Source organism: Trichoderma camerunense (assembly GCF_050948025.1).
Source record: "Trichoderma camerunense strain CBS 138272 chromosome Unknown V8C40scaffold_2, whole genome shotgun sequence".
In the NCBI taxonomy this organism is placed as follows: domain Eukaryota; kingdom Fungi; phylum Ascomycota; class Sordariomycetes; order Hypocreales; family Hypocreaceae; genus Trichoderma; species Trichoderma camerunense.
In genome coordinates this window covers 3343835-3366779 of record NW_028145368.1, presented here as the reverse complement: position 1 = coordinate 3366779, position 22945 = coordinate 3343835, and the positions used below count along the sequence as shown (strand labels likewise).

At 46.5% G+C, this 22945-nt stretch overlaps 10 protein-coding genes across 10 annotated transcripts; 5 read left to right on the top strand and 5 right to left on the bottom strand.

Moving 5' to 3' along the window:
* The first annotated feature begins 204 nt into the window (after positions 1-204).
* V8C40DRAFT_234557 (major facilitator superfamily domain-containing protein) lies at positions 205-2574 on the top strand. Its single transcript, XM_083213650.1, has 8 exons — positions 205-661; positions 736-878; positions 937-985; positions 1046-1210; positions 1287-1681; positions 1741-1808; positions 1864-2036; positions 2094-2574. Exons 1-8 carry the CDS (start codon positions 259-261, stop codon positions 2390-2392), a joined length of 1695 nt encoding a protein of 564 aa, XP_083078550.1. The 5' UTR covers positions 205-258; the 3' UTR covers positions 2393-2574.
* V8C40DRAFT_234555 (uncharacterized protein) lies at positions 2401-4918 on the bottom strand. The gene is made up of 4 exons (XM_083213649.1): positions 4716-4918; positions 3519-4607; positions 3202-3448; positions 2401-3136 (listed from the first exon to the last, which is right to left on the bottom strand). Exons 1-4 carry the CDS (start codon positions 4817-4819, stop codon positions 2489-2491), a joined length of 2088 nt encoding a protein of 695 aa, XP_083078549.1. The 5' UTR covers positions 4820-4918; the 3' UTR covers positions 2401-2488.
* A 1169-nt stretch (positions 4919-6087) lies between these two features.
* On the top strand, positions 6088-7460 carry V8C40DRAFT_234550 (3-hydroxyacyl-CoA dehydrogenase family protein). The gene is made up of 3 exons (XM_083213648.1): positions 6088-6316; positions 6365-6997; positions 7047-7460. Exons 1-3 carry the CDS (start codon positions 6247-6249, stop codon positions 7217-7219), a joined length of 876 nt encoding a protein of 291 aa, XP_083078548.1. The 5' UTR covers positions 6088-6246; the 3' UTR covers positions 7220-7460.
* On the bottom strand, positions 7408-9778 carry V8C40DRAFT_106849 (Zn(II)2Cys6 transcription factor domain-containing protein). The gene is made up of 4 exons (XM_083210734.1): positions 9478-9778; positions 9053-9423; positions 8021-8997; positions 7408-7963 (listed from the first exon to the last, which is right to left on the bottom strand). The coding sequence occupies exons 1-4, from the start codon at positions 9637-9639 to the stop codon at positions 7536-7538; spliced, it is 1938 nt and encodes a 645-aa protein (XP_083078547.1). The 5' UTR covers positions 9640-9778; the 3' UTR covers positions 7408-7535.
* A 174-nt stretch (positions 9779-9952) lies between these two features.
* On the top strand, positions 9953-12763 carry V8C40DRAFT_234547 (major facilitator superfamily domain-containing protein). The gene is made up of 7 exons (XM_083213647.1): positions 9953-10849; positions 10902-10959; positions 11016-11302; positions 11357-11770; positions 11826-12037; positions 12104-12275; positions 12329-12763. The coding sequence occupies exons 1-7, from the start codon at positions 10676-10678 to the stop codon at positions 12563-12565; spliced, it is 1554 nt and encodes a 517-aa protein (XP_083078546.1). The 5' UTR covers positions 9953-10675; the 3' UTR covers positions 12566-12763.
* Positions 12764-13197: 434 nt separating this feature from the next.
* Positions 13198-14139, top strand: V8C40DRAFT_234545 (acyl-CoA N-acyltransferase). The gene is made up of 2 exons (XM_083213646.1): positions 13198-13846; positions 13901-14139. Exon 1 carries the CDS (start codon positions 13316-13318, stop codon positions 13826-13828), a length of 513 nt encoding a protein of 170 aa, XP_083078545.1. The 5' UTR covers positions 13198-13315; the 3' UTR covers positions 13829-13846; positions 13901-14139.
* Position 14140: 1 nt separating this feature from the next.
* Positions 14141-15305, bottom strand: V8C40DRAFT_282899 (uncharacterized protein; the record flags this gene model as incomplete). The annotated part of the gene is made up of 4 exons (XM_083221868.1): positions 14141-14185; positions 14255-14571; positions 14652-14734; positions 14785-15305. The coding sequence occupies 4 exons, from the start codon at positions 15303-15305 to the stop codon at positions 14141-14143; spliced, it is 966 nt and encodes a 321-aa protein (XP_083078544.1).
* Positions 15306-16277: 972 nt separating this feature from the next.
* V8C40DRAFT_106832 (uncharacterized protein) lies at positions 16278-17706 on the bottom strand. Its single transcript, XM_083210733.1, has 2 exons — positions 17383-17706; positions 16278-17331 (listed from the first exon to the last, which is right to left on the bottom strand). The coding sequence occupies exons 1-2, from the start codon at positions 17513-17515 to the stop codon at positions 16397-16399; spliced, it is 1068 nt and encodes a 355-aa protein (XP_083078543.1). The 5' UTR covers positions 17516-17706; the 3' UTR covers positions 16278-16396.
* Positions 17707-18279: 573 nt separating this feature from the next.
* V8C40DRAFT_282895 (putative apoptosis-inducing factor) lies at positions 18280-19729 on the bottom strand (the record flags this gene model as incomplete). The annotated part of the gene is made up of 4 exons (XM_083221867.1): positions 18280-18705; positions 18748-18751; positions 18809-19596; positions 19627-19729. 4 exons carry the CDS (start codon positions 19727-19729, stop codon positions 18572-18574), a joined length of 1029 nt encoding a protein of 342 aa, XP_083078542.1. The 3' UTR covers positions 18280-18571.
* Positions 19730-21368: 1639 nt separating this feature from the next.
* Positions 21369-22890, top strand: V8C40DRAFT_234540 (uncharacterized protein). The gene is made up of 2 exons (XM_083213645.1): positions 21369-21724; positions 21780-22890. The coding sequence occupies exons 1-2, from the start codon at positions 21549-21551 to the stop codon at positions 22711-22713; spliced, it is 1110 nt and encodes a 369-aa protein (XP_083078541.1). The 5' UTR covers positions 21369-21548; the 3' UTR covers positions 22714-22890.
* Positions 22891-22945: the final 55 nt, after the last annotated feature.

Below are 22945 nucleotides of genomic sequence, written 5' to 3'. Positions count from 1 at the left end.
CAGCTGGTATCGGGTATTGACCCGGGTCGAGCCATGGCGTCGCCACCGGGACAGCACCCGGACCCATTTCCATCCTAAATTTCTCCACACTCAACACACTAGTGGATCAATTTCGTGAACATTTGAGTCTTGCAGCCGTGATAGGCGGGGTGTAAGAAATCCACAGCATGGCCTGATTCGGCATGAGTCTCGGGTCGCTACCCTGGTATACAAGCACTTTTCCCAACTTCCCCAGATTTTCCCCCCAGACATATCTGTATGACAGGTTGGAGAAATATAAAATGCGGAGTATCGAATCGTCCTTCTGGAAAGTGGACGAGCGTCTACTCTTCAATCATCGACTTCGTCATGACTAGCATGGCTCATCTTGTCCACAAGTCCGGCTCAGAGAAGCCAGGGTGCGAGTCACCTTCAGTCACCTTGGAAGAAGCCTCCGGGAAAGGCCATTCCATGATGTTCAGCAAGAGTCCTCAGTTTGACGACAGTCGAGTTGCAGCATCAGAGTCTGGCCCGATTGGCTTCGTGCCTTCATCGCCCGAAGAGGCGGAGCTTAGTCGTCGAGTCAATCGCAAAATGGACTTTGCCATGTTGCCTTTGTTGTCCCTGGTATACCTATTCAACGGCCTTGATAAGGGCAATATCGGTAATGCTGAAACACAAGGTATGTTTCTGATCTATGTTACTGGCAATACTCAATCTGTTAATGAATTGATATCACTAATGCGATTCGCGTAGGGTTTACGAAGGCCATTGGAGCTGAACCAGAAGATCTTAATTTAGCTGTGTCGCTCTTCTTTATTACATTTGTTCTCTTTCAGCCCCCCTCTGCTGCCATGGGTAGATGGGTTGGACCTCAGAACTGGATCCCGTTTTTGGCGGTTCGTATACCACCTCGTACTTCCATTCAGAACCCGCCCGCTAACACATGCGTTTTAGTTCTCTTGGGGGGCCTTAACCATCGGGCAAGCATTTATTAAAGGACGAGGTGATGTTTAATTCGGAAACTCCTATAAGTTGAACATTGGAGCTGACTAGTTCCGCAAAGGCTCGTTGATTGCCATTCGGCTTGTGATTGGGCTTTTTGAAGCAGGATTTTACCCGACGTGTGTCTCTTACCTATCTTTCTTCTACGGACGATTCGACTTGGCAGTAAGAGTGGCCATTTTCTATGGCCAATATGCGATTGCTGGAGCATTCTCTGGCGCCATCTGTAAGTCTTGGCCCAAACCTTACAGAGCCATCATTCCATTATAGCTGGACATCATTCGACTTACACATTTAATTAGCATTTGGTGTGTTTCATCTGAAAAGTGGTAAATTGCTCAATTGGCAGTATCTATTTGTTATTGAGGGCAGTCTTACCTGTTCTGTTGCAATCTTAGCATGGTTTTTACTGCCTAGAGGTCCAGGTTCCGCATGGTTTCTCAAGCAAGAAGAACGTGAATTTGCTGCAGAACGCATGCGACGCGATACTGCACTATTTGTTCAGCATGAATATGGTAAAGATGGAATGGAGAAAGACAGACTCTCCAGACGCGATGCTATCGAGGCCGTCAAGGACTGGAAATTTTACGGCGTAATCTTCTTCAACATTTGCGCCAGTGTCCCCACGCAAGCGTTTAGCATATTCCTACCTCTTGTTCTACAGGGTCTGGGGTTCGAAAGTATCCACGCAAACCTCGTAAGCAGACCAGAGGCTCTCATTGTTTTCAAGCATTGTGATTAACAGCGTTTACACAGATGACAGTGCCACCCTACGTCTGCGGCGCCGTTGGCTTATACATCTTTGCTTTGAGTTCAGATCATCGGCAAGTCACTTCTAAGCTACATTTCTTCTTATCCTTTCTCCTAACAACGACGCAGACACGAACGTGGATGGCATATCGTAGCAAGCATTGCTATTGGGATCATCGGGCTGATTCTCACTGTGACCGTCAAGGCAAGCGGAGGCAAATATGCCGGTCTCTGCATTTTGCTTTTCGGATGTTACGTGTCTGCTCCTTTGACTGTGGCATGGCTAAGCGGGAACACACCCGGTAGGTTTCTCCAAACTTAGCAACGTATCATACAGCAACTGACGGGTCTAAATCCAGAACCGGGAAAACGTACACTAATCCTTGGTGCGAACGGATTTGGCAATCTCGCCGGTATCATCGGTGCGCAGATTTTTGGTGCCAAGTTTGGCCCTTCTTACACAACATCGTTCTATATTACTCTCGGCATTGCCATCGTTGCTCTTTTAGGCTATACAGCTTACCGATTTGCTCTTGCAGCTGCGAATCGATACAAGAAAGACAAGATGGCCCAAATGACATCGGAGGAATTAGAGCGTGAAAGAACAGATCACATTCGATATGGCGACCGCAAGTACACCTTCATTTATGGATTGTGATACTACTACAACGGATTCCTATTTGTCTCTCAGATCAATTGTACATGAAGGAATTATTACGGTATATAATTACAAAGAGTGCTTCCAGTTTGTTACTCAAAGTTTGAAATCGTTGTATATCTCCAAATAGTCATTCTCAAGCCACGTCTGTAGCTCCTTGAACAATGCACCATTTAACTCTACTCCAGCCTGACCATCGCATGAACTTTCAAGGAGGTCGATATCTGGAGCAGGAATGGCAGATTCCGTTTGAATATTCGCTTCACTGCTAGCCGCATACGTGACAGCGGATATGGTTTGCTCTTCCGCTACAGAGACTTGAGTCTGTGGCAGCGCGTGGGCAATAAAGCTCAGATCTTGTAGAACGGTGAGACAATCCAGGCCAAAGTTGTTTCCTAATCTCGCCTCTTGCTGGAATACTTCAATAGCGAACGCGACGTCATCGCTCTCCGCTGAATCTGATTGGGGAGAGGCAAGCTGCTGCATCAATATGATTAGAGCTGCGTTGAATACTGCGTGCGCTTCTTGATGAGTGAGCCTCTGCCTGGGACTGGCGTCGCGAATGACCCGTCCAAGCCGAATATTTTCGCGGGCGGAGTCGAGACAGTGGCCTACGCAAGCCATGTATAAATCCCCCTGATAGTCTTCTGCTCTGTCTTTGTGAGTCTTTTGCGACAGAAACCTGTCGGCGAGATTTTTCTTGGTAGCTGCGAAGAATATCGGTCTTGTTGTGAGGATTATGTCCTGAAGAAGTGGAATATGTGTTAAAATGTGCCACGATGTCCAGTACTAGCTGCAAAGATGCTTACTTGGTGATACATGAGATGTAGCACGAGACAAGCTCTATCTTTAGTCAATTGTTGGTCATTGATCTGCAGCGTTGGTGGTAGAGATGCCAGCCACTGCTGTAGTAACGAAAGAGCATGCTCGACATGCTGTAGAGACGTGGTTGACGACTGATCGGATGGTGCTATTCGGTACACGTTGCACACTATGTAACGCGAGATCTTGGCAAGGTCGATGTGCGCACGAAGCCCAATTGGACTTGGAAATCCACTGAGTCGTACAGTCAGCGAACAAGCTGGTGAACATATTGGATGGTCAACGATGATTTATATGGACTCACGGCGATTCCTCTGGTAACGTTAAATGAATTGCAGTGTCTGAGATGCTGGGCGGGCGTCCGAGCACAGATGATAGCCAACAATCAAGCACATACAAGGTCCAGAACGTGCGTTTGAAGTCTTCACCCTGACCACAGCTGCAATGGGCGCCATCCATTATGGCGAGATGAAGGGCAACGCTGACCATGATATAAGCGGCATCACGACGATTGGCTTCGATCAAATAGAATGCCATAAGAAGCATGACCGAAGTGTCGCGCGAGGTGTGAGAAGTGATATCAAGGGGGTTACCGATCATCTGCTGTGCTCTGGAGAAAAAGCGCTCGCTACAATCTTCATCTTTCCAGTTCGCCGCAGACCCCAGGCGAGCTGCAACAGCCAGAATCATGTGCAAAAGCGCGAGTTGACCTGATGTACGCAGACCTGCTGCATCATAAGGAAACTGGTTTGCAAATGATAGATTGCCCCAGTAGAAAATGCCACCGCTAGCGAAATCCCCATTGCCATCCTGAGTGAAAAAACGAAATTCGGTGACCATGAGGGTCATCTCCGTCTGGCTCGGTAGTTGCAACGGGTCAACAGGCAGAAGTTGCAGTGTCCTCGAGTCAAACGTTTGGTAACGCCCAACACTCGTGAGAAATGTTTGTCCCGAATGAAGAGGATAGTCTTGTTGGGCGCCGACAAGGGGCTGTATCGTTGCCATAAACTCCTTGACTCGATTGAGAAAATGCGCACCAGACGATGGCCCAAGGTAACGCGCGGTCCCATCCGGGTCATGAAGCAGCCGCCCCTCAGAGGGAGCAAAGTCTTCAGTGGTGGCGCTACTGCCGAATGCCGTACCGGTATTGCTCGTCTCTAAGGTAGAGGCAATCTTGGAGGATGGTGATGTAGCCAATGCGGACGCTGGAGCTGCCGGCGCATTACGCCTCTCCAGTTCTTCGCATCTAGCCTTGAGGGCCTCCAACTCTGAGCGAGAAACGGATACCTTATCGAAATCCAAAGGGTATTCGCAATGCCTAGTTGCTCGATGACATTGGGAACATGGTTGCTCACCTGAGCATTTTATCCGTCGAAGGCTGCAGCTATTGCAGCTGGAGTAGGAGGCTTGTTAGCGTCAAACTCTCTTAATGGTCATCTTTGATAACAATCTGTAGAAGCAAAAGCAGTCTGGGGGCATTGAAGTATCTGATAGCACCTACGCAGTGCGGACTCGTTTGCGACTGCTTGGTGAAGTCCGCTCACGACGACGGTGGACAGCTCGACGCGCACTGTTCGGGTCCCTCCCTGGCTCCACGGGCCACATGTCTTGGGAAGACGCCGCTCAGTTGCCTTCATGGAATAGCGGTTGGTAGTGCAGAATAGCTGGCGAGGTGCATTTACTCTATGGAGCGTGCCGTGAGCTTGCAAGTGTAAAATAGCATGGCCGTTCGAGGTACTAAGGTTACGGACTTGCAAGATTGCTGGGGCAGCTTACTAATCTCAATTTTTACGACTCGGCATCTCGTGTCAATTGTTGTACATAACAGGGAATCCCTTCAGAACTAAAAGACGGACCGGCCACTACCTAATCAACGAGCACTTAATACAAGGCAGCGCATTCTCACAATGCGGCAAACAGCGACTGTCGCTATAAATCACTCCAGAAATAACACCTTTATATAACACTTAATTAGAAAATTTGGATAGCTAATTGTAGATATAACGTTCAGACTGAATCTGTTCAGAACTTCCTACTTAATTGAGTGGCTATGGCAATACACAATTATCTCCCGTCTTATCCATCGCCTAACCTATAACCAGAACTATGGTTTGTCCCTTGGAAATCCTATCTATTGCTAACCCATGTGTTCCCATTTTATCTCGGAATCCTAATACCTATACGCAAAGTGCTTCGTAAGTACAACTATGCGCCTCACTCCTGAAGGCGAATATTATTAGTTATTATATAAAGCACGATTACGTTGCAAGAGTATATTGGCAGTGCGCCTGGTGAGTTCTTCCACAATCCTGCGGGCTTTGGTCTGGGCTGTGGCCTGAACATTTCCGTTAGGGTCACGCATCGGATCCGATTATCCCTGCTAGACTGGTGGGCGTCGGTGCCGTTTCAAATCGGTTCCGATCGCTTACAGCAACAAGAGTCACAGGACACACAAGGCCTAACTGTGGTCTTCATAGAACCTCGTTCTAGTTGCTGAGTCCCCCATATTTTTTTTTTAAGTATAATCGCTGTTCCATAATTGTTGTTCCATATCAAATCATTGTGATTGATGGCTGCCCCTAAATGTACATATTTTGAGAACTGCATCGGCTTGAAAGTTTTCTACGGTGCTTGGCAAAGTATAGAATCATGGTAAGCGCCTAATTTGCATAGCATAAGAACTAATTGCTTCAGGTTTGCCACGCTTTCCCCACAACCCAAAAAACTCCTCCTGGCCAGTACCAAAAGAGGCCAAGATATGTACCTGACCGTCATTGCTACGCTAGGGGTGGCCCACAGTCCCCATGCCTCCTTGGGGTTGTGTAGATAGGGTCCCGATTTGAATGTCCCTGCTTGCAACTCGCGGGAGACCACCGGATTTGTCTGAGTCCCGGTCCAAGTCTATATGTATATATTGTCTGCTGCTTTCTGGAATTTCTCTTCTATCTTCAAATTCTCGATTCCTTCCTTGTATTTACTACCTACAGCTCATATCTCTTGACACTGTGTGCCTTCGTATCGCATCAGCGAATATGTTACCAGAGAATTATTCTGACCGGCCAGTTGCTGTCCTGGGAGGAGGAGTATTGGGGAGACGCATTGGTTTGTAACACTGCGAGACTTGAGATATACTTTAAGCTAATATTACAGCTTGTACTTGGGCATCTGCTGGATATGATGTCCAAATTCGGGAGCCAGATCAAAGCCAACATGAGTCTTGTCTCAACTACATCAAGGAGAATGTGGCAAAGTACCCAGCCGCTGGAAATACAGCCGCTGGAACCGTCAGAATATCCCGAGATCTTGAGATGGCCGTCCAAACCGCATGGCTTGTCATTGAGGCAGTCCCTGAGAAACTTCAGATCAAAATAGACACTTTCTCGGAGCTTGAAACTCATGCTCCTAAGGATGCTATTTTAGCTAGCAATTCATCATCATACAAGTCTTCTGAGATGCTTGGAAAGGTCAAAGACACAACTAAATCGCGAGTCCTGAACACGCATTACTACATGCCTCCCGAGAACATGGTCGTGGAGCTGATGACGGATGGTTACACAAATCCAGACATCTTTCCTTTTCTAATGGATAGACAGAGAGAAGTCGGTACTAAACCTTTTTTTGCAAGAAAAGAATGCACAGGATTCATTTTCAACAGGCTCTGGGCGGCAATAAAAAGGGAGACGCTCTCCATTCTCGCCGAAGGAGTGTCAACCCCTGAGGAAATAGACGCTCTCTTTATAGAATTGACGAGAAGCTGGGGAGGACCCTGTAGATTTATGGACGGTCAGTATATTCTCCGTTGTGTTGACTATTTTAACTGACATGTGAAAAGCCGTTGGTTTGGACACTGTCGCCCTTATCGAAGACCACTACATTAAGGAGCGTCAGCTTTCTCCAACTTATACTGTAGACTTCTTGCGTCGCGAATATCTTGACAAGGGTAGACTCGGCGCAAAATCTCCTCACGGTGGCCTGTATCCACCCCAACCTAAGAGTATCTCTTAAGATTCGGCCGTGGTACCCGAGACGCAAACCATTGTCTCCCAAGGAGAGGCACAGTGCCATCTTTCATACACTACTGGGATAGGCCGGTCAGGTACAGAAGAATTCATTGAGTTAATCACGTCATATACGATTTCAGATGCAAATATCTGAGATTGAAACTAGGCTATTGTTTTATGTTCATTTGTTCATTGTATTAATAATTATGATACACCTGGTCCTTGATCTTACGGCTGTTCTATTGGCCTTGTAGATCTTGTACAGAATTTGAGTTTTTTTTTTTTTGCATCTTAGCATCTGACGCTGCTGATGAAAGCTTCTATCGAGCTGCTTGGACTGATTTTGAACTCTGGGGGAGATGTTTTAACGCGGATTCCAAAGTTGAACTTAAGCTACCATATGACTCCTGTGTGATTTTCTTATCCATGTAGTCTCGGTCAATGGCTTTGCGCATGAGTTGCACACACGCAACCACATGATGCGGATAAGGATCGATGGCGATGAGTGGAACAGTAAATGTCATACTACGAGTCATTCCGCTCCTCCCAGGCATACCTGGTAAAGGAGAATCAATGATTCGTCTCAAGGTAATGGTATTATGAAGCCCAAACGCCAATGCATTCATAACAGTGTTTTCTGCTTCAATGCTAGCATCTTTAAGGTCAACAAGCAAGTCGTACCGATCTACGACTTCTATTGTATCCAGCACCATCAATATGCTTAGAGAATAATGAAGCATCAGTGAGACTGGTCATGCCGAGGTTAGCCAAAAGGAACTGGTATGACTAGTCAGAGCATACTTACACCAACGAAGCTTTGTTTGTTGACCAAGGAACTGCATGCGCTTATAGCATTCGTCCAGAAACGGACGGAATGTAGTATCAAACTCCTTGACGGAATTGCTAACGTAGGAAAGAGCCTTTCGAACCTCATGCTCGTCGTGACCATCCCGAAGAGCTTCTTTAAAATTAGCAGCCAATTTCCAAGTCAACAGCTTCCAGCAGGCGGCGGCTGCGATAATCTCGTTAGCCCTTTCATCTGTCATCTCAGCACTGCCCAGGCGCCAACTCTTTGAAGATTCATTAAACACATTCAAGCAAGTTCGAACGAGTTTCCATGTAAATTCGGACTCAAACCCAAAGAGCCCTGATGAAAGAAGTGGTCTGCAATTGAGGGTGAGGGATGCTGAGGTGTCGAATGTGATTGCCGCCCAGTACGCAATATTTTCTGCATTGATAAAGCCAGAAGTGTCGGCAGCTTCTGGAGTGGCACATATTGCTGTCGAACTCGATGAAGGAAACACTTTTGAGCCACTGAACTGTAGATTTCTTTGCCGGGCTCGAAGAGACTGGACCTGTTGCAAAGCCGCGTGGATGCAAACCTGTCCAGAGACACCATCCATCTCCTCGTCTTCCGAAATACCCATCGGAATTGGAGTCAAAGCAAAGAGAAAAAGGGACAGCATCGATCTATACGAGGGGCGGTTGATAATTCTCAGCATGTCTCTTCGAGCTTGCCGCCACATGGTCTGGATTTGGTGCAGGGTATCGATGCCTCCTAAGTCATCTGAAGAGATGATTGGTAGCCACCTTGCGGCGAATGCGGCAATCGTATTGCGCAACGATTGTTCTATTAAAACGTCTCGTTTCTCGTCGTTTTGAATCCACTGTTCCTGGCCCGAGCTTTGGTTGCCTTTAGAAGTATCGGCCATATATCTGTCGAGATGACGACACAAATCTGATATGCTAATGTACCTTTCGGCGAGGTCATCTTGTCCAAATCTAATGCAGTGAGTTAACAATACATGAAAGAGGTAGGGTTGGGTCTTGAACTTACAAGAAAGGGCAGCAATACCGGCCCATCCAAGACCCAAAAACGACCTCGAAATTTTGTCTATATAGAGTGTGAAGCCATTCAGAGTGGGGGTTGCTTAGTGGATGCGGCTCAGTGTCTGAGGGGGGTGATACAAGGTCCGACAAAGCCTGCTCTGATGACTCAAGTCGTGAGTATGGAGTAGGCCTGAATCGATTCTGCCAGAACTCATGGTTGTTGATAGGAGCAGCCTCCGGGGAAGAAGCATTAATTGGTTCCTCTGCTGATACTTGATCGATGAGAATATGGGACGTTCGTCTATATCGACCTTGCGATTTTGAGGGCGTAGTAGCTGTATGTCTAGTAGATGATCCCTCTTTGGCATCTTGGATCCACTGTATGCGATGATTAGGTTCGTCGAATCTCAGAAACTTGTTCTTGGGTCTAACTTTGAATGTGCAGGCTCGATTCCGGTTCAAGCAGCGTGTACATGGAGCGGACGGTATGCCAGCAATGCTGCGACGGTTCTGTGCATCGCATGCGACGCGTGATCTGCGGCACTCGTCACAACTAGAAAATTGGGTACGGCGTGTAACGATGCGGTCTCTCATGGTCTGACAATGGGTTGAAGCGGGCGCCTGGAAGCACCCGATACTTGCAGAGTCACAACGCGTCACTCAAGGATCGGATCCGACAGATAGTAATGAGATCCAACAAACATCTGAGTGTGCCATCTGGATTACTTGTCCTTAAACAATAAGATGGAAACTCTAGAAAACCTTGCCAGATCCATATCTCCGTTCATTTACTACCCCAGACCTTCGGCGCTCAAAATGCGGGGTAAACGCTAGCTACAGAAAAGGGTTGGGGAGATATGGGGCGCTGCGGCATGGAGTAAGGTAAGAAACAGAAATGTGTCACTATCGGGAAAGTGAAAGCTCAGGAAAACAGACTCATGCTATGCTGTAGCAGCTGGATGTTATCTCCCGTTTATAAAGTATATCACCGCTTATGAATGAAAGTGGCAACACGATGCAGCCGGACAGGATCAGACCCTCCCCCGGCCAATCACTCCAAGACTCAATGGATGCTAACAAGGATTGTCGGAACCGATGATAACTGTGGCGTCGAACGAGAATGGATGCCGATGTCACAGCCGTCTATGCATGACTCGAGTATCCGTAGGTCGTCAACACCAGTAACTCAGCTCACCTTACAATATGTCGGATCCGATGATCATTTTCACCATCATCAGCCTTTTAAGCTCGAATTGATATCCCACTCAAACCCAGAAAGCTTCCCCTTGCAGGCAATAGTTCGTCTAATAAAGTGCGGGGGAGACGCCAAGGGCAATTTCCCCCCGGATGTTATGCCCTGTTTCCCCAGTTGATCACTCCTTCAGCATCCTTATGGGTCGCCCATTCGGCAAGCCACTGACAGTCTTGACCGAAGAAGTCTAGCAACCCAGAATGGTTCGTTAGCCACAAGTGTAGGAGCATATATGACGAGGAAACAAGCATATTTCAACCTCTTGATGGTCCCTACATCTCGTTATCAAAGAGCATCGATTCAGATTTCTTCTAAGTCACACCAGCATCATTTTTCAACCATCACCCCTGAGGAGTGTTGTCATCATCTCTCAACATCATGGCTCACTACAGTCCTTCCACTGAGAAAAATCAGGTGATGGAGGCAGAGATGGCCAATACTTCTGATAGAAGCGGGAAAGCAGAGATTGACGATTTCAATGGCATCAGAGCAGTTTCAAGCACTACTCTAGAGTCATTCTCTCATCTGGATGAGAAGAAGATCCTTCGCAAGGTACGTTTGCTGCAGTCTCACTCTGTTCTATATAACTAACAGCGCGACATAGATGGATCGGCGGTTGATCCCCATGCTTGCGATCCTCTATCTTCTCTCTTTCTTAGACCGTAGGCGCGATTAAACCAATTACCATAAACATCATGCTGACACTGTTCTTTTATAGGAGGAAATATCGGCAATGCAAAGATCGAGGGCCTTCAAGAGGATCTCAACATGTCGCCCGATCAATACAACTGGTGCCTGACTGTTTTCTTCTTCACATATGCAGCTTTCGAGGTACCCTCGAATTTACTTCTCAAGAAGCTACGTCCTAGTGTCTGGCTTCCCACAATCATGGTTGCTTGGGGCACGGTGATGACCCTAATGGGTATCGTACGAAACTATCACGGCCTTCTCATCGCACGCATTTTCTTAGGTGTCACCGAGGCGGGTCTGTTTCCCGGCGTTGCTGTATGTTTCCCCAACATTATCTTCGGATTTGTCCTCAGCTAATGAATCTTCTAGTACTATCTCACCATGTGGTATTGTCGCCACGAGATCCAGTTCCGCCAAGCGTTGTTCTTCTCCGCGGCCTCAATCGCCGGTGCTTTCAGCGGCCTCTTAGCCTTTGCTATTGCCAAGATGGATGGGACTGCCGGGCTAGAGGGCTGGCGCTGGATCTTCATTCTCGAAGGAATTGCGACAGTTGTGGCCGCGGTGCTAGCTTTTTTCGTTCTACAAGACTTCCCAGAGACGGCTACGTTCCTTACTGAAGAAGAACGAGCCTTTGTGGTACTCCGTCTGAAGTACCAGGCCCAAGCGGGTAAACTTGACACAGACCAGGTGCAAGTCGCCCAGGCCGAAGAGTTTCAGTGGAAGTATGTCTGGAGTGCCTTTAAAGACTGGCAAATTTGGGTCAGCATCATTGTTTATTGGGGCGTGAGTAAACAAGTCCTCTGATCACTCATTAAGCACAGTTCTGACATTTGCCTAGATCGTTTGTCCCCTGTACGGAATCAGCTTGTTTCTTCCTACCATCATCAAAAATTTGGGATACACATCGAACAAGGCCCAGCTCATGACAGTTCCTATCTACATCACAGCTGCTATTCTCGCCGTTGTTGTGGCATACGTTTCGGATCGTGTTGGAAAGCGAAGCCCCTTCATTATCACCCTCCTCTGTGTCATGATTATTGGCTTCTCCATGTACGCTGCTCTCACAACTCCAGCCCAATCCATATCCATCAAGCTAACCACTATTCCCTTTTCTAGGTGTATCTCATCTAGCAATCCAAAGGTAGTCTACGGCGGCGTCTTTATTACAGCCTGTTCTATCTATCCGGCCTTTCCCGGTATCATTTCCTGGCTTGCAAACAACTTGGCCGGCAGCTACAAGAGGAGCGCCGGTATGGCAATTCAGATTGGTATTGGAAATCTTGGCGGAGTAGGTTTTTTTGTCTTCAGCCGAATTGCGAATCATGTTAACAATTATAATAGGCCATGGCATCCAATTTCTACCGACAAAAGGACGGCCCTCGATACGTTCTCGGTCACGCATTAGAGCTTGGATTCATTAGCGCTGGAATCATCGCTGCTCTCACTTTAGTCTTTGCATACATGCAAATCAACAGAAAGCGCGAAGCCAGGGTGGCTCGGGGCGATATGAATCAATACACGGCTGAGCAGCTTTCTGGTAAAGGTGATAAGGCATTGACTTGGAGATATATGCTGTGAGATATAATGAAGAAGCTGGAATTAAAAATAGGCTTCCTGATTTAAGTTGATATAGCAGCTATTATCTTAATTTCGTCATTCCTTGGATTTTAAAATCAGACTTCACTCCTAAAAGTTATCGCCGAGAACCCTCACATTCTGTACTCAGCTTAGTATTAATCATTTTTGTCAGTTGACATACGTATCGTAACTAAGGTCAGAATACAGCCCGTATTTCTACTTCAGTCATTGCTCCATACAGAGGTACCCCGCCAAGTGGGGTGCAAAAAACACCGCCGCTCATCACCTACAAGTTTATAGTGTAGAACGGCGGTGTTTTTTGTACCTCTTATTGCCCCGGCGTAAGATTCTAAGAATACATCCGCACCATTTCATCCAGCAGAATGCGATATTGTGATGTGACCCCTTAAACATAGGACAATGAATTATGTACAATTGACTATATGATTACCCGCAGCAAGTCCATTACGTTAATAGCAGAGGTGAACTGCCTCTGAAGCCGTGAGTCATGTCGATAATATCAGCTATCTAATGAATTTGATGTGAGCTTCAAGTGGGGTTACTGAGCGTAATCTACTGTAATATGGAGTGAGGGACCTATAAGATCCAGAAGATGAGTCACACATAGCACTTGCGCGCAACAGACTTATGCGGTTGAAGATTGGAACTCAAATTTTGGTGCATCTGCTGTTTTTATTATCTGTCTAATTTTCCACCGAGGCAACATCTTTATAACAATCTGAGCACAACATGTTGGAAATTCGGACCTTGTCAGCTGACGATTGGGAGGCATGGAAAGCTGTGCGCCTGAGAGCTCTGGCAAATGCTCCTGATGCTTTTGGATCGGGATTCCACGACTGGGTCAATGCGCCGGAATCTCAATGGCGTAGCAGACTATCAATACGAGATGCAATTGATCTTGTAGCATACAAAATTGATGAGGCTGCCAGCGCAGTTGGAATGGCAACCGGGGTCCCAACAGGGAATGGGGGGGCTGAGATTATCTCAATGTGGGTGGACCCTAGCTTTCGAGGCAAAGGACTTGCTTCTTCTCTTATTGGAAAAATTGCGAGCTGGGCCGTGCAGTCTGGATTCATCGAGCTTCGACTTGCAGTACGACCAGATAATGCCATCGCACAATCAGTGTACCAACGCAACAGCTTCATTGTATCCGACGAGCCTGGTGATGAGATTCCTGACGGCAAGCGAGAAATTATCATGGTTCGCAACCTCAAAATAAGCAGGCCTCCAGTTCCTCAATAACGCTCGAGAATCGTTAGAGTAAGTTCCTACAAGCATAACTCATGTTGCCTTGTTTTAACGTACGCCGGGCAGATGGCATTTTTATAAAGTTCTCACAATTGGAAATATTGTTTTACTTCAATAAGCAGGAGAGCTAGTACACACATGGGATCTAAGCTAGCTTGGATAGAGAGCAAGTAATTCTGGAGCTCTTTGTAAATCGACTCACAGATATGCACTACGTTCTACATCGTTCCCTTTACTTCCATTGACATAAAAAAATGATTAGGGTAAGATTTATTACTATTTTTTTGTCGCTTACAACAGGTCCCATCAATTTGACTTTCTTTTCAGGGCCATTTCTGCGCTGCTTATTAGCTATACTAATACAAAACATTCTCCATTGGCCACTTTTATAAAGTTGGGCTTCATTGCTTTCGAACACACTCCGCTAACTTTCTGCTCCTGCTCCAAGGCCCAATCTACCGTTCGCCCAACATCATTAAGCTGTACGCTCTTATATAAGAGACCGTTGTATGTAAATAGGGCATCATGGTTCGCCAACCAGTACTTTGGCTGTATCCTCCGATACAGCGCCAACCCGCTCTTGGCCCCAAAGGCATTTTGAACACCGATTAGCCCGCTTTCTTTCAAGCCGTGCATCAGAGCCAGTTTCTCTGTAGGGGGCTCAGATTCGAAGAAGGCATTGAGATGTTTTTCGTCCACCTGGCTTCCGTGGATGGAGGTTACAATGCTCTCGTTCACTTCCTTTCCATCATTACTGTTGAAAAGCAAAAAGGTTTAAGTGCCCAGAGGCTATTGAGGTTTATATTTCAACAATTACCAGTATGCGTCCACACTAGCGCCCATGCTGGGTTAACTACACGATGACCAGGTAGAAACCAAGGCATCAGCCAGAGGGCCATCCTGCTGCGGGCCGTAGGCTTGGCTCCCGCCAAGTCTTTGCGGTAGGCGACAGAGATGGAATAAGTTCTAGGGTCTCGAAATGCTTCATCTTCTTGACAATGGCCATCGCGTCGGGCGTTGCAAACACCGGAATCCGCTTGTCAAACTGGTATAGAGTCAACTGATGTACATGGTCAGGAAGGTAAAACATGAGTAAAATAGCATCAACCTTGAGCGCATCTTCACTCAAGGTATTCGGTGTAGAAATCTTGTCAGCCCCAGCCAGATGCGCCACCGCCGAGTTCTCAATTTCGGTAATCGCATCGTCGACAGCGGCAGGGCTATCTATGGCTGCATGTACGGGTTGCAGGATATGGGTAAGCCACTTGCTCATGTCAGTTGCTGAACCGTTCAGCCATGGTTCATAGACAATGTGGTAATAAACCTTGCCAGAAGCTGCGCGATCGTTGAGGGGGCGAGGAATTGAAAACAGCCAAGAGTTGTCTCCATTCAAAAATGTTGCGATTGGCCTCAATTCGCTAGTTTCAGAGCTCATGTGGGCTTGAAGCTTGTTCTTTCGTGTCGTTTCCATGGTTGTCGTAATGAGGGAAAATATGGTGAGGGAAGTAATGACTTTTGGGCAAAGCTTTTCTAACACAACGACACAATGTGATTAGACTTTATTCGAGGCACAACATAAAATTTACGCCAACAAGAGTACAGCTGTTATGTATTTATACCTCTGCTGTCTTGAGTCTACACTGACGCGCACCTATAACTAACTCTGTGTGTAAACTGCAATCATGCCTTCAATTGGGCAAAAGGGGCGGTGACACAGTTACTTTCAGCCAAACTTTTAGGACGCAACCCACAATCGGGCTACATGGAGAGAGAACTGTCTTACGAAGCTAGGCTCGGATCCTTCAGCTCACCTCTGCTCGTAGCTGATCCTTCATTACTGTACTGGATCCTGGTTACGGCAAGGTTCAAGGGATTGTGTTTTTCATTTAGGCGTGCGAGCATATTGAAGAAACACCTTGTGTTAGTACATGCCAATATATCTGACTCAACAGACGCACGTTGCACCCCACTGAAGTGTTGCAGTTTAGTTCTTACAGCATAAGGTATGCCAGGGATTGCCCGGCCTATTGGAAACCAATTATAGTCCAATTGTCTATACTTTTTGGCAATCTATATTTTTAAAAAGCTTATATAATAACAGGGGCCCTTGTAATTCACTCGATCATTATAGTTCAGGTCTTACTGTACAAGTTACACCAGGATTATACAGCCTACTAGAAGCCAATTATCGCCCTGCTTTCCTACCACTTTTAGCAATTTGCCTTTTCACAAGGCTTTTGTTATAATAGGGGCCTTTACAATTCACTGAATTTGTTATAGTGTAGTTTTTAGTCTATCAGTTACAGCAGGCTTGCTCGGCCTTATAACCCGACGTTCCAGAACTTTTGTTAGTCCATGTTTTCGAAATGTCTGTGATTGATGCTATTCTACAAAGAGACAATATATGTCCAAGACATCCCATAAAAAGATAACAAATAGTCATGCAGTGGATTTACCTCACTCCATATGTAGAGAATCCTGTTTCACTCAGAACTCTGATCAAAGATTGAGTATATTTATTGACGATATATTCAATTCCCATCAAGACAATATTGCTCCTTCTTATACATTATATTTAGCTTCAGTGTATACCATTGGTTCTTCACCCCTTGATATCCTCCATCGATTGCTGTATTGTAATATTTCAGGGTATCCTTCAGTCACCCAACCCCATTTTTCCATAAAACCTGGAGTAGCTTCCCAATCCTGCGGTCTATCTGGATCACCCCATAAGATCAGGCATTTTCTAGTTGCCGTTAAACTGTTGTCGAGCATATCCCTTCGAACCAGTTGACCACTACTTTTAAGAGGGCCCATTGTTTCCTTTGAGGCATATAACATCCGGCTCACTGGATAGCCAATTAAATCAAGGATAAGTTCCCAGTGATTGAAACGATGCTCATTCAGAATGAGGTTATCCCTTATCCTTGGAAAAGGAAGGAAGTCAATATAGGTCCTATGGGGAAGCCTTCTCTGCAATTCGGTAGGACACAGGCAAATGGGCATATCGGGAACAGTCGGGATAATGATGGTCTTGGCTGAAAATGGTTCCATGATGTTTGCTTTCACGACATCGCCCGATGATTGCTTGAAATAATGTTCTGTCACCTGCGAGAGAAGAATTTTGTTCCTGAGAAACCCTCGGAAGGCGTTATAGTTGACAAGATGAAGCAAATGGTCCGAGAGAGGAGATATTATCTGCCATGATGGAGGTTTCGTTGCCAAAACTGAGGATATAGATTCCAATCGCTGGCCGTAAAACTCCACATTTGCCAGGGGTGACTTGTCTGCTATTTGACAAACGATAACTTTCGTGTAGCCCGTAGTTACACTCGTCTCAGCGTGATTGCCACGCCGCCGAGCTGTGGCTAATGGAGAAACGAAGGTGCCTTGACGAGAGCCTACCTCGTCCAGCCTCCATCGATCAATCTCAAATAAAGGTAACTTTCTTTTAGAAGGAGTCTGGCTTGCCAAGTCTACTTCTTTTAGGCGGGCTCCTATCATCAAGTCGGTATTAATTTCTTTCAAACATCCACTGTCATACTCACGTCGTGCTCGCTGATCAAAGCGGTTCCGCAATCTCTTCCGCAATCTCTCGCTCTGGGAAGTAGAGGCATCATGGGCTAACCCGTGTGAAGCTGGCCCCACTCGGAGACTTAATGCACTTCCAGGTGGCGACATGGTCTCGTATTATTAGTTGGTGTCGAAATTGGTAATCAGTCGCTCATAAACCTGCATTACGAAACGTTTGCAAGTTAAAAAGAGGAAAAAATGTCAGTTAGGCAGATCGAAGAGGGTTTTTTTAATAGAGCCTACCAGGAAGGCGGATGTGGTGGATATGGCACTAAAACACCAACATCAGCAGTTGTCTGGCAAAGCAAGCAAGGGTTAAAAGGAGAAATGGTAAACTAGCTGCGGACTGTTTGCTGACACCGAGCGACGGCGGACCTTGTTGACCCGCTTTCTCCGCCTCTGGATCCGGCTTCCACGCATTTCCCGTAAATGATAGACTGCGTGCGCAATAGTTGAGTAAGGTAATTACTTTCGATGCTACATGACGCTCGTAACCAACTACCAAAGTGACTCAAGGAATAACAAAAGATACGGATAATATGCGATTAGTGCAGTTAAGGGACCTTCTGTTCTATGAGGTATATGAGTGTCTGGTCAAGAACAAAGGGAGTTGTCTGCCAGGCTACCGGGATTGAGGCAAATCCTAGCTGACGTTGACAACTGTTATCAATCAGGGCCTAGGGACAATAAGTACAGACTAATATTAGGTAACAGACTGCAGGCTGGTTTGGATGACCAGATTGGGCAGCAAGGGCCTGTGAAGGGCACCTCTTCAGCCGAGGTTGGCATCGCTCCCAAGACTTCATTGTCACATTGGCTTCCTTCGACAGTGAGCTTTATCTTAAGTATAAGCAAATAGATGAATGGTAGCAGTATGCTCTATGTAGTATCTTGCTGGAGCTTTTTGCACGGCATCTAGCAGCCAAACAGTAAGGCAAGCAAATGTTCCCTTTCCCTATCTCAGCTATCCACCTTAAGAGCCCCAATGTTGCCCTTGTGTCCTTGTGTCGGGGTTCCACTTATAAGAGATACAAGTATGTGAGTAGGATTCAAGGGCAGTTCATCTTTCTCAGCTCTGAGCGGTCTGTTTACTCTTTATTGATGATACATAGCCCCCCTATTGCGCAACCAACAACTAGGCCTAACAACTAGACCATGCTCGTCTCAGCACCTGAACACTACGTAGATAAAAAGTTGAAGGGAGGTTAACTGCCCTCTACCGAATTTCTCAGAGCTATTGCTCATCATCCTTTCCCCCGTGGACAAGGCCGGAGTAATGTCTATAAACAAGAATCGTCCTTTTAAGTATCACACTAGTAAGCTGAACAATTTACACTTACCCATCTGGCCTGTCGCGCGGCTGCTATCCAGCGTGAATCCGTAAAACTTCCTCGAGCTCACAGAGTACTCAAGCATCTGGCCTCCCGACAGAATCGTGGAAAGGTTCTTAATGAATTGAGTCGCCTGGCTCTCTGTGTGCGCCGCTCTATTGGGTTCCAGGCTGCCAGCATCACCTACTACAAAGATATTTGGGTGGCCCTCCACCTGTAGCGTCGTCATCTGTTTGAGATAACCGTTTGCGTTGCGCATACTAGCTGGTGCAAAGGCTGTGTTGGGCGACAGTCCAAGGGACGGAATGTAGGCTTGCGCCAGAACGGATGACATCTTTTCATTGCTGCCACGCACTTTGATGATCATGTTAGCACCCTCAGTTGTGACGTCGGTAACGTGTGTCTTCGGTATCATCTTGACGCCCAGGTTCGTGAGCTCAGTGACAGCTTGCTTACGCACGCTCTCCAGCACATCAAACGGCAGTGGTAATGCGTCGTTGTAGATGAAGATAACCTCCTTCTTGCTCTGACTGGCATATTCGAACCCAAGCTCGCCAGCCGTCTCCGTTCCCGTCAGGCCGCCACCTGCTACGGCCACCGTTTGTGCCCTTCTGATCTTGTCCTGCAACTCGTGCAAGCTATCTAGGGTGATACCAGCACTGGCGCCCAACTTCCATGGCATTCCATCCTTGGTAGACGAACCTATAACGGTGATAAGGCGGTCGTACTTGACCACTTTTTGACCACCTTTGTTTAACGTGACGGTAAAGCTGTTGCTGTGCGCATCTAGCGAGCAGGCGGCGCCGAGTAAGAACTCAAACTTGTTGGCTGGGTACTGACTAAATTGGGGCTCCAGATCTGCTACGATTTGATTGTCACTGAGTTGACCAGCGATGATGGCGCGTGGCATGGCCAGAGGAAAATGATAATGAGTGTTCGGCGCAGCAACGAGAAGCCTATAGTCTTTAGACTTTGAGACAACCTCAGCCATGGCCTGCCAGATCACTGGCACCGCACTCATTCCCGCGCCCAAAACCGCGATAGTTCTCATGGCGCCGTGTTTAAGACGTAGAAGCTATAATTCATGTATAGGCACATTGTCGAGGCCGCAGTGCTCCTTTAGACAAAAAAATATAGAGACAGGCGGCATCAGGAACTTTAAAAGCTAAACTCTCAAACAGTAGAGTGGTTGGCTCAATGCCGGATCCGGCATTTTTTTTCAGAGAACAGCCTATCTCTTTGAAGGTCCGAAGGCAGGTTTTTTGTACCTCGCCAGCGCTAGACCAATCAAAGGGCGAGAAAATCTAGGGTACTTCAATCGTCTGCTAAAATACCCGTTTGAGTAAGTCTCGCAAATCCCCACATATACTCTGCTCTACTTTAGACCTAACAGGCTCACAGCTAAACCAGTGGGTTTCAGCGCTAGAGATGTTATGGCTTAAGTTGAGCCAGGTACCGCGATGCTGACAAAGAAAGTACAAAAAACCTGCCTTCGGACCTTCAAAGAGATAGTGTATCTATTCCAGCAAGTTGGCAAGAACCGCGCGCTTTATGATTTAAGCCAACAGCACCAAAATCTACATGTAGATGCACGTAATTCGAGCCAGTGAAGTCTCAAAGTCAAGGAGACAAGGTGTCGCCTGGATGAGTGGCAATAGTTTCCAGGGGTTGGCGTTCATATATACCGTCATCCAAAGGTGGATGTTGGCTCTAGCCTAGAATGGAAAAAATGTCAGATAGGCTATTCTACTCATACGGGCCACCTCTCCCGCCACTGTGATGCCCGCAGTAGAGCCACTGTTTCTAACCCATTTGGGTAAGATTTACGAAGATCTTTTCCTGATAAGGGAAGGATATTATATAAGCAGATTTACACAGTATTATTACATTTTTTATTACGTTATTAAAGCACCATAAATTAGAGTATCTAGTTGCAAAGAGTAAAGGCTACATACATAGGTAGGTACATATTGTAATGAGTAACGCTAAAGGTAATGTAAAAGGCGCTGTAAAAAGCGACCCGGCTGCAAAGGCACTGGGCTACAGAAGGCTTTAGGCTGCAAAAAGGACCCGACTGTAGGAGAAAACCCTGCGAAAAAGGCTGCAAAAAACACTATGAAAAGCACTGTAAAAGCCGCTGTAAAAAGCATTACGTTGTAAAAGGCGCTGTAGAGCACTATAGAATTACAGTATAATTAATGATAGATACGGAGTACTTGAGATTACATACATCTTTCCATACTAACTAATGTAACCTTTCTTAATTAGGTTAGAAACAGTAGCTTTATTGCGGGTATCACAGTGGCGGGAGAGGTGGCCACTCATACGAGGTTCGGGTTTGAATTAATGCCGAGCTATGCCAGTATATTTTATTGCATCTATACTCATATTGGAAATATGAACGAGAAACTCATCTGCGAATTAATGACGAGCTATGCCAGTATATTTTATTGAATCTATACTCATATTGGAAATATGAACGAGAGAACTCATCTGGTCCTATAAAGTAGCAGACATGGGTCAAACCATTGCTCCAGCACTATACTGCATATAGAAAAAATGTCAGTAGCCCTTGTCAGCTATTATAATACTAGAGAGATGCAAACTCCGTATATCGCTACCAGTGACATGTTGTCTATGCTTGGAAGTTTGCCGCTCTATACTCTTCCTACTCGGTTGATGTCGGAACAGTCTCCAAGCCGCTGCAGATGCAGCGGAATTGTGGGCTTGGAATAATATAAAGGGCCTTACCTCCCGTGCGCTTGAAGACATGATGAACATTGACTTAGACATCACATTTCATAGTCATCATGTTGCAATCCTTGGCCGTGATAGCCCTTGGGCTTCTTCCCTCTATTCACGCCATTACGCTGACATTACCGAACCAACTTATCAACAACCCCGTCAAGGCAGAATCAGAGGTCCGCGCAGGAGACTTTGATGGCTCGAAACTGTGGCCGGGTGCGAATGAGACATCATACGACTGGTGAGCCTCTGTTTCTGCTATGCGACTGACTTTATACTTACACTCCATGAAAAAGGTGGTATTTTGATGCTGTGTCTGCCACAACAAATGAGTCTGTAACTGTCGTATTCTACAATACTGGCCCCGATGGATTTCCTTTTGGCTACAGCGGCGGTGGTCCCTTCTCAGTCGGCATCTCTGGCTCCTTCGCCAATGGTAGCCTCTTTTCGTTAACCGCTCCGGTGACCGGGGACGTGGTCATCAAAACCGACGAAAGTGGTATTTCTGGCGAGTGGAGCGGCTCCGGCTTCTCATTCTATGGTACCAGCCTCGATGGCCCCAACCCAACATACGTTTTGAAGGTCGACGCCCCAGCCATCGGATCTTACGGTACCGTCACGCTTCGTTCGAGGGCGCCGCCACATGTGTCGTGTGGCCTTGGCCACTCTGGTTCTGGAGAAGAGCTATTTCCAAACGTCTTCTGGGCAAACGCGCAACCTGATGCTGACGCAGTCGTTGACCTGAGAATTCAGGGAACTCCCGTGCAGTTTGCCGACGGAATTGGCTACCACGACAAGAATTGGGGTGACGCGCCATTTGTTTCAGTCACCTCATCATGGTATTGGGGCCATGCACGGTTGGGGCCTTACTCAGTGGTTTGGTTCGATGCGATTGATAAAGCAGGGAGGGAATTTTTCTCCGGCTATGTAAGCCAGAATGGAGAACTGTTACAGGGCAGCTGCACTAAAAATGCTGTAGTGGTGCGACCGTGGGGGAAAAACAGCGAATACCCCCCTAAAGCGAAGACGGGCATTATGGAAGGCTTGGATATAAAGTTTGATTTGGGAAAGGGAAAAGAATTGTTGGTTAATGTGACTACAGGACTTGTCTTAATTGAGACGGACAACTATGTTCGAACAGAGGGAACGGCCAAAGCTACTATAAATGGGTCTGGAGGAAAGGGAGCGTATGAGGGTCGCACTCTTTTTGAAGAGTTCAAATTCAACTAACAGAGACAAAGTGAGAGGATAAGAGTGGTGTACTAGTCTTATTACCCAATCAAGATATACACTCATGGGCATCTTTTACAAGAGAATAATATTGCAACCCAACCTTTATGATCTTGACAATAGGCCTACAGGGTATACAGGGTATTCATTAACCCTGTGTAATCCAACTAATAAAACTAACGTGGTATCCAATCAACATAAATGACAGGTACCCTCTTCTAGTAGACATCTC

Coding starts and splice junctions, on each gene's coding strand:
- V8C40DRAFT_234557 (XM_083213650.1), top strand. CDS start 259: ATGACAGGTTGGAGAAATATAAAATGCGGAGTATCGAATCGTCCTTCT. Junction 879..936: donor ACTGGATCCCGTTTTTGGCG/GTTCGTATACCA, acceptor CATGCGTTTTAG/TTCTCTTGGGGGGCCTTAAC. Junction 2,037..2,093: donor GCTAAGCGGGAACACACCCG/GTAGGTTTCTCC, acceptor GTCTAAATCCAG/AACCGGGAAAACGTACACTA.
- V8C40DRAFT_234555 (XM_083213649.1), bottom strand. CDS start 4,819: ATGTGGCCCGTGGAGCCAGGGAGGGACCCGAACAGTGCGCGTCGAGCT. Junction 4,608..4,715: donor CGCAAACGAGTCCGCACTGC/GTAGGTGCTATC, acceptor CTCCTACTCCAG/CTGCAATAGCTGCAGCCTTC. Junction 3,137..3,201: donor TACATCTCATGTATCACCAA/GTAAGCATCTTT, acceptor CCACTTCTTCAG/GACATAATCCTCACAACAAG.
- V8C40DRAFT_234550 (XM_083213648.1), top strand. CDS start 6,247: ATGTTACCAGAGAATTATTCTGACCGGCCAGTTGCTGTCCTGGGAGGA. Junction 6,317..6,364: donor AGTATTGGGGAGACGCATTG/GTTTGTAACACT, acceptor CTAATATTACAG/CTTGTACTTGGGCATCTGCT. Junction 6,998..7,046: donor ACCCTGTAGATTTATGGACG/GTCAGTATATTC, acceptor ACATGTGAAAAG/CCGTTGGTTTGGACACTGTC.
- V8C40DRAFT_106849 (XM_083210734.1), bottom strand. CDS start 9,639: ATGAGAGACCGCATCGTTACACGCCGTACCCAATTTTCTAGTTGTGAC. Junction 9,424..9,477: donor ATCGAGCCTGCACATTCAAA/GTTAGACCCAAG, acceptor CATCGCATACAG/TGGATCCAAGATGCCAAAGA. Junction 7,964..8,020: donor ACAAACAAAGCTTCGTTGGT/GTAAGTATGCTC, acceptor CGGCATGACCAG/TCTCACTGATGCTTCATTAT.
- V8C40DRAFT_234547 (XM_083213647.1), top strand. CDS start 10,676: ATGGCTCACTACAGTCCTTCCACTGAGAAAAATCAGGTGATGGAGGCA. Junction 11,303..11,356: donor GTCTGTTTCCCGGCGTTGCT/GTATGTTTCCCC, acceptor TGAATCTTCTAG/TACTATCTCACCATGTGGTA. Junction 12,276..12,328: donor GTATTGGAAATCTTGGCGGA/GTAGGTTTTTTT, acceptor CAATTATAATAG/GCCATGGCATCCAATTTCTA.
- V8C40DRAFT_234545 (XM_083213646.1), top strand. CDS start 13,316: ATGTTGGAAATTCGGACCTTGTCAGCTGACGATTGGGAGGCATGGAAA.
- V8C40DRAFT_106832 (XM_083210733.1), bottom strand. CDS start 17,515: ATGTCGCCACCTGGAAGTGCATTAAGTCTCCGAGTGGGGCCAGCTTCA. Junction 17,332..17,382: donor CTTTGATCAGCGAGCACGAC/GTGAGTATGACA, acceptor ACTTGATGATAG/GAGCCCGCCTAAAAGAAGTA.
- V8C40DRAFT_234540 (XM_083213645.1), top strand. CDS start 21,549: ATGTTGCAATCCTTGGCCGTGATAGCCCTTGGGCTTCTTCCCTCTATT. Junction 21,725..21,779: donor AATGAGACATCATACGACTG/GTGAGCCTCTGT, acceptor TCCATGAAAAAG/GTGGTATTTTGATGCTGTGT.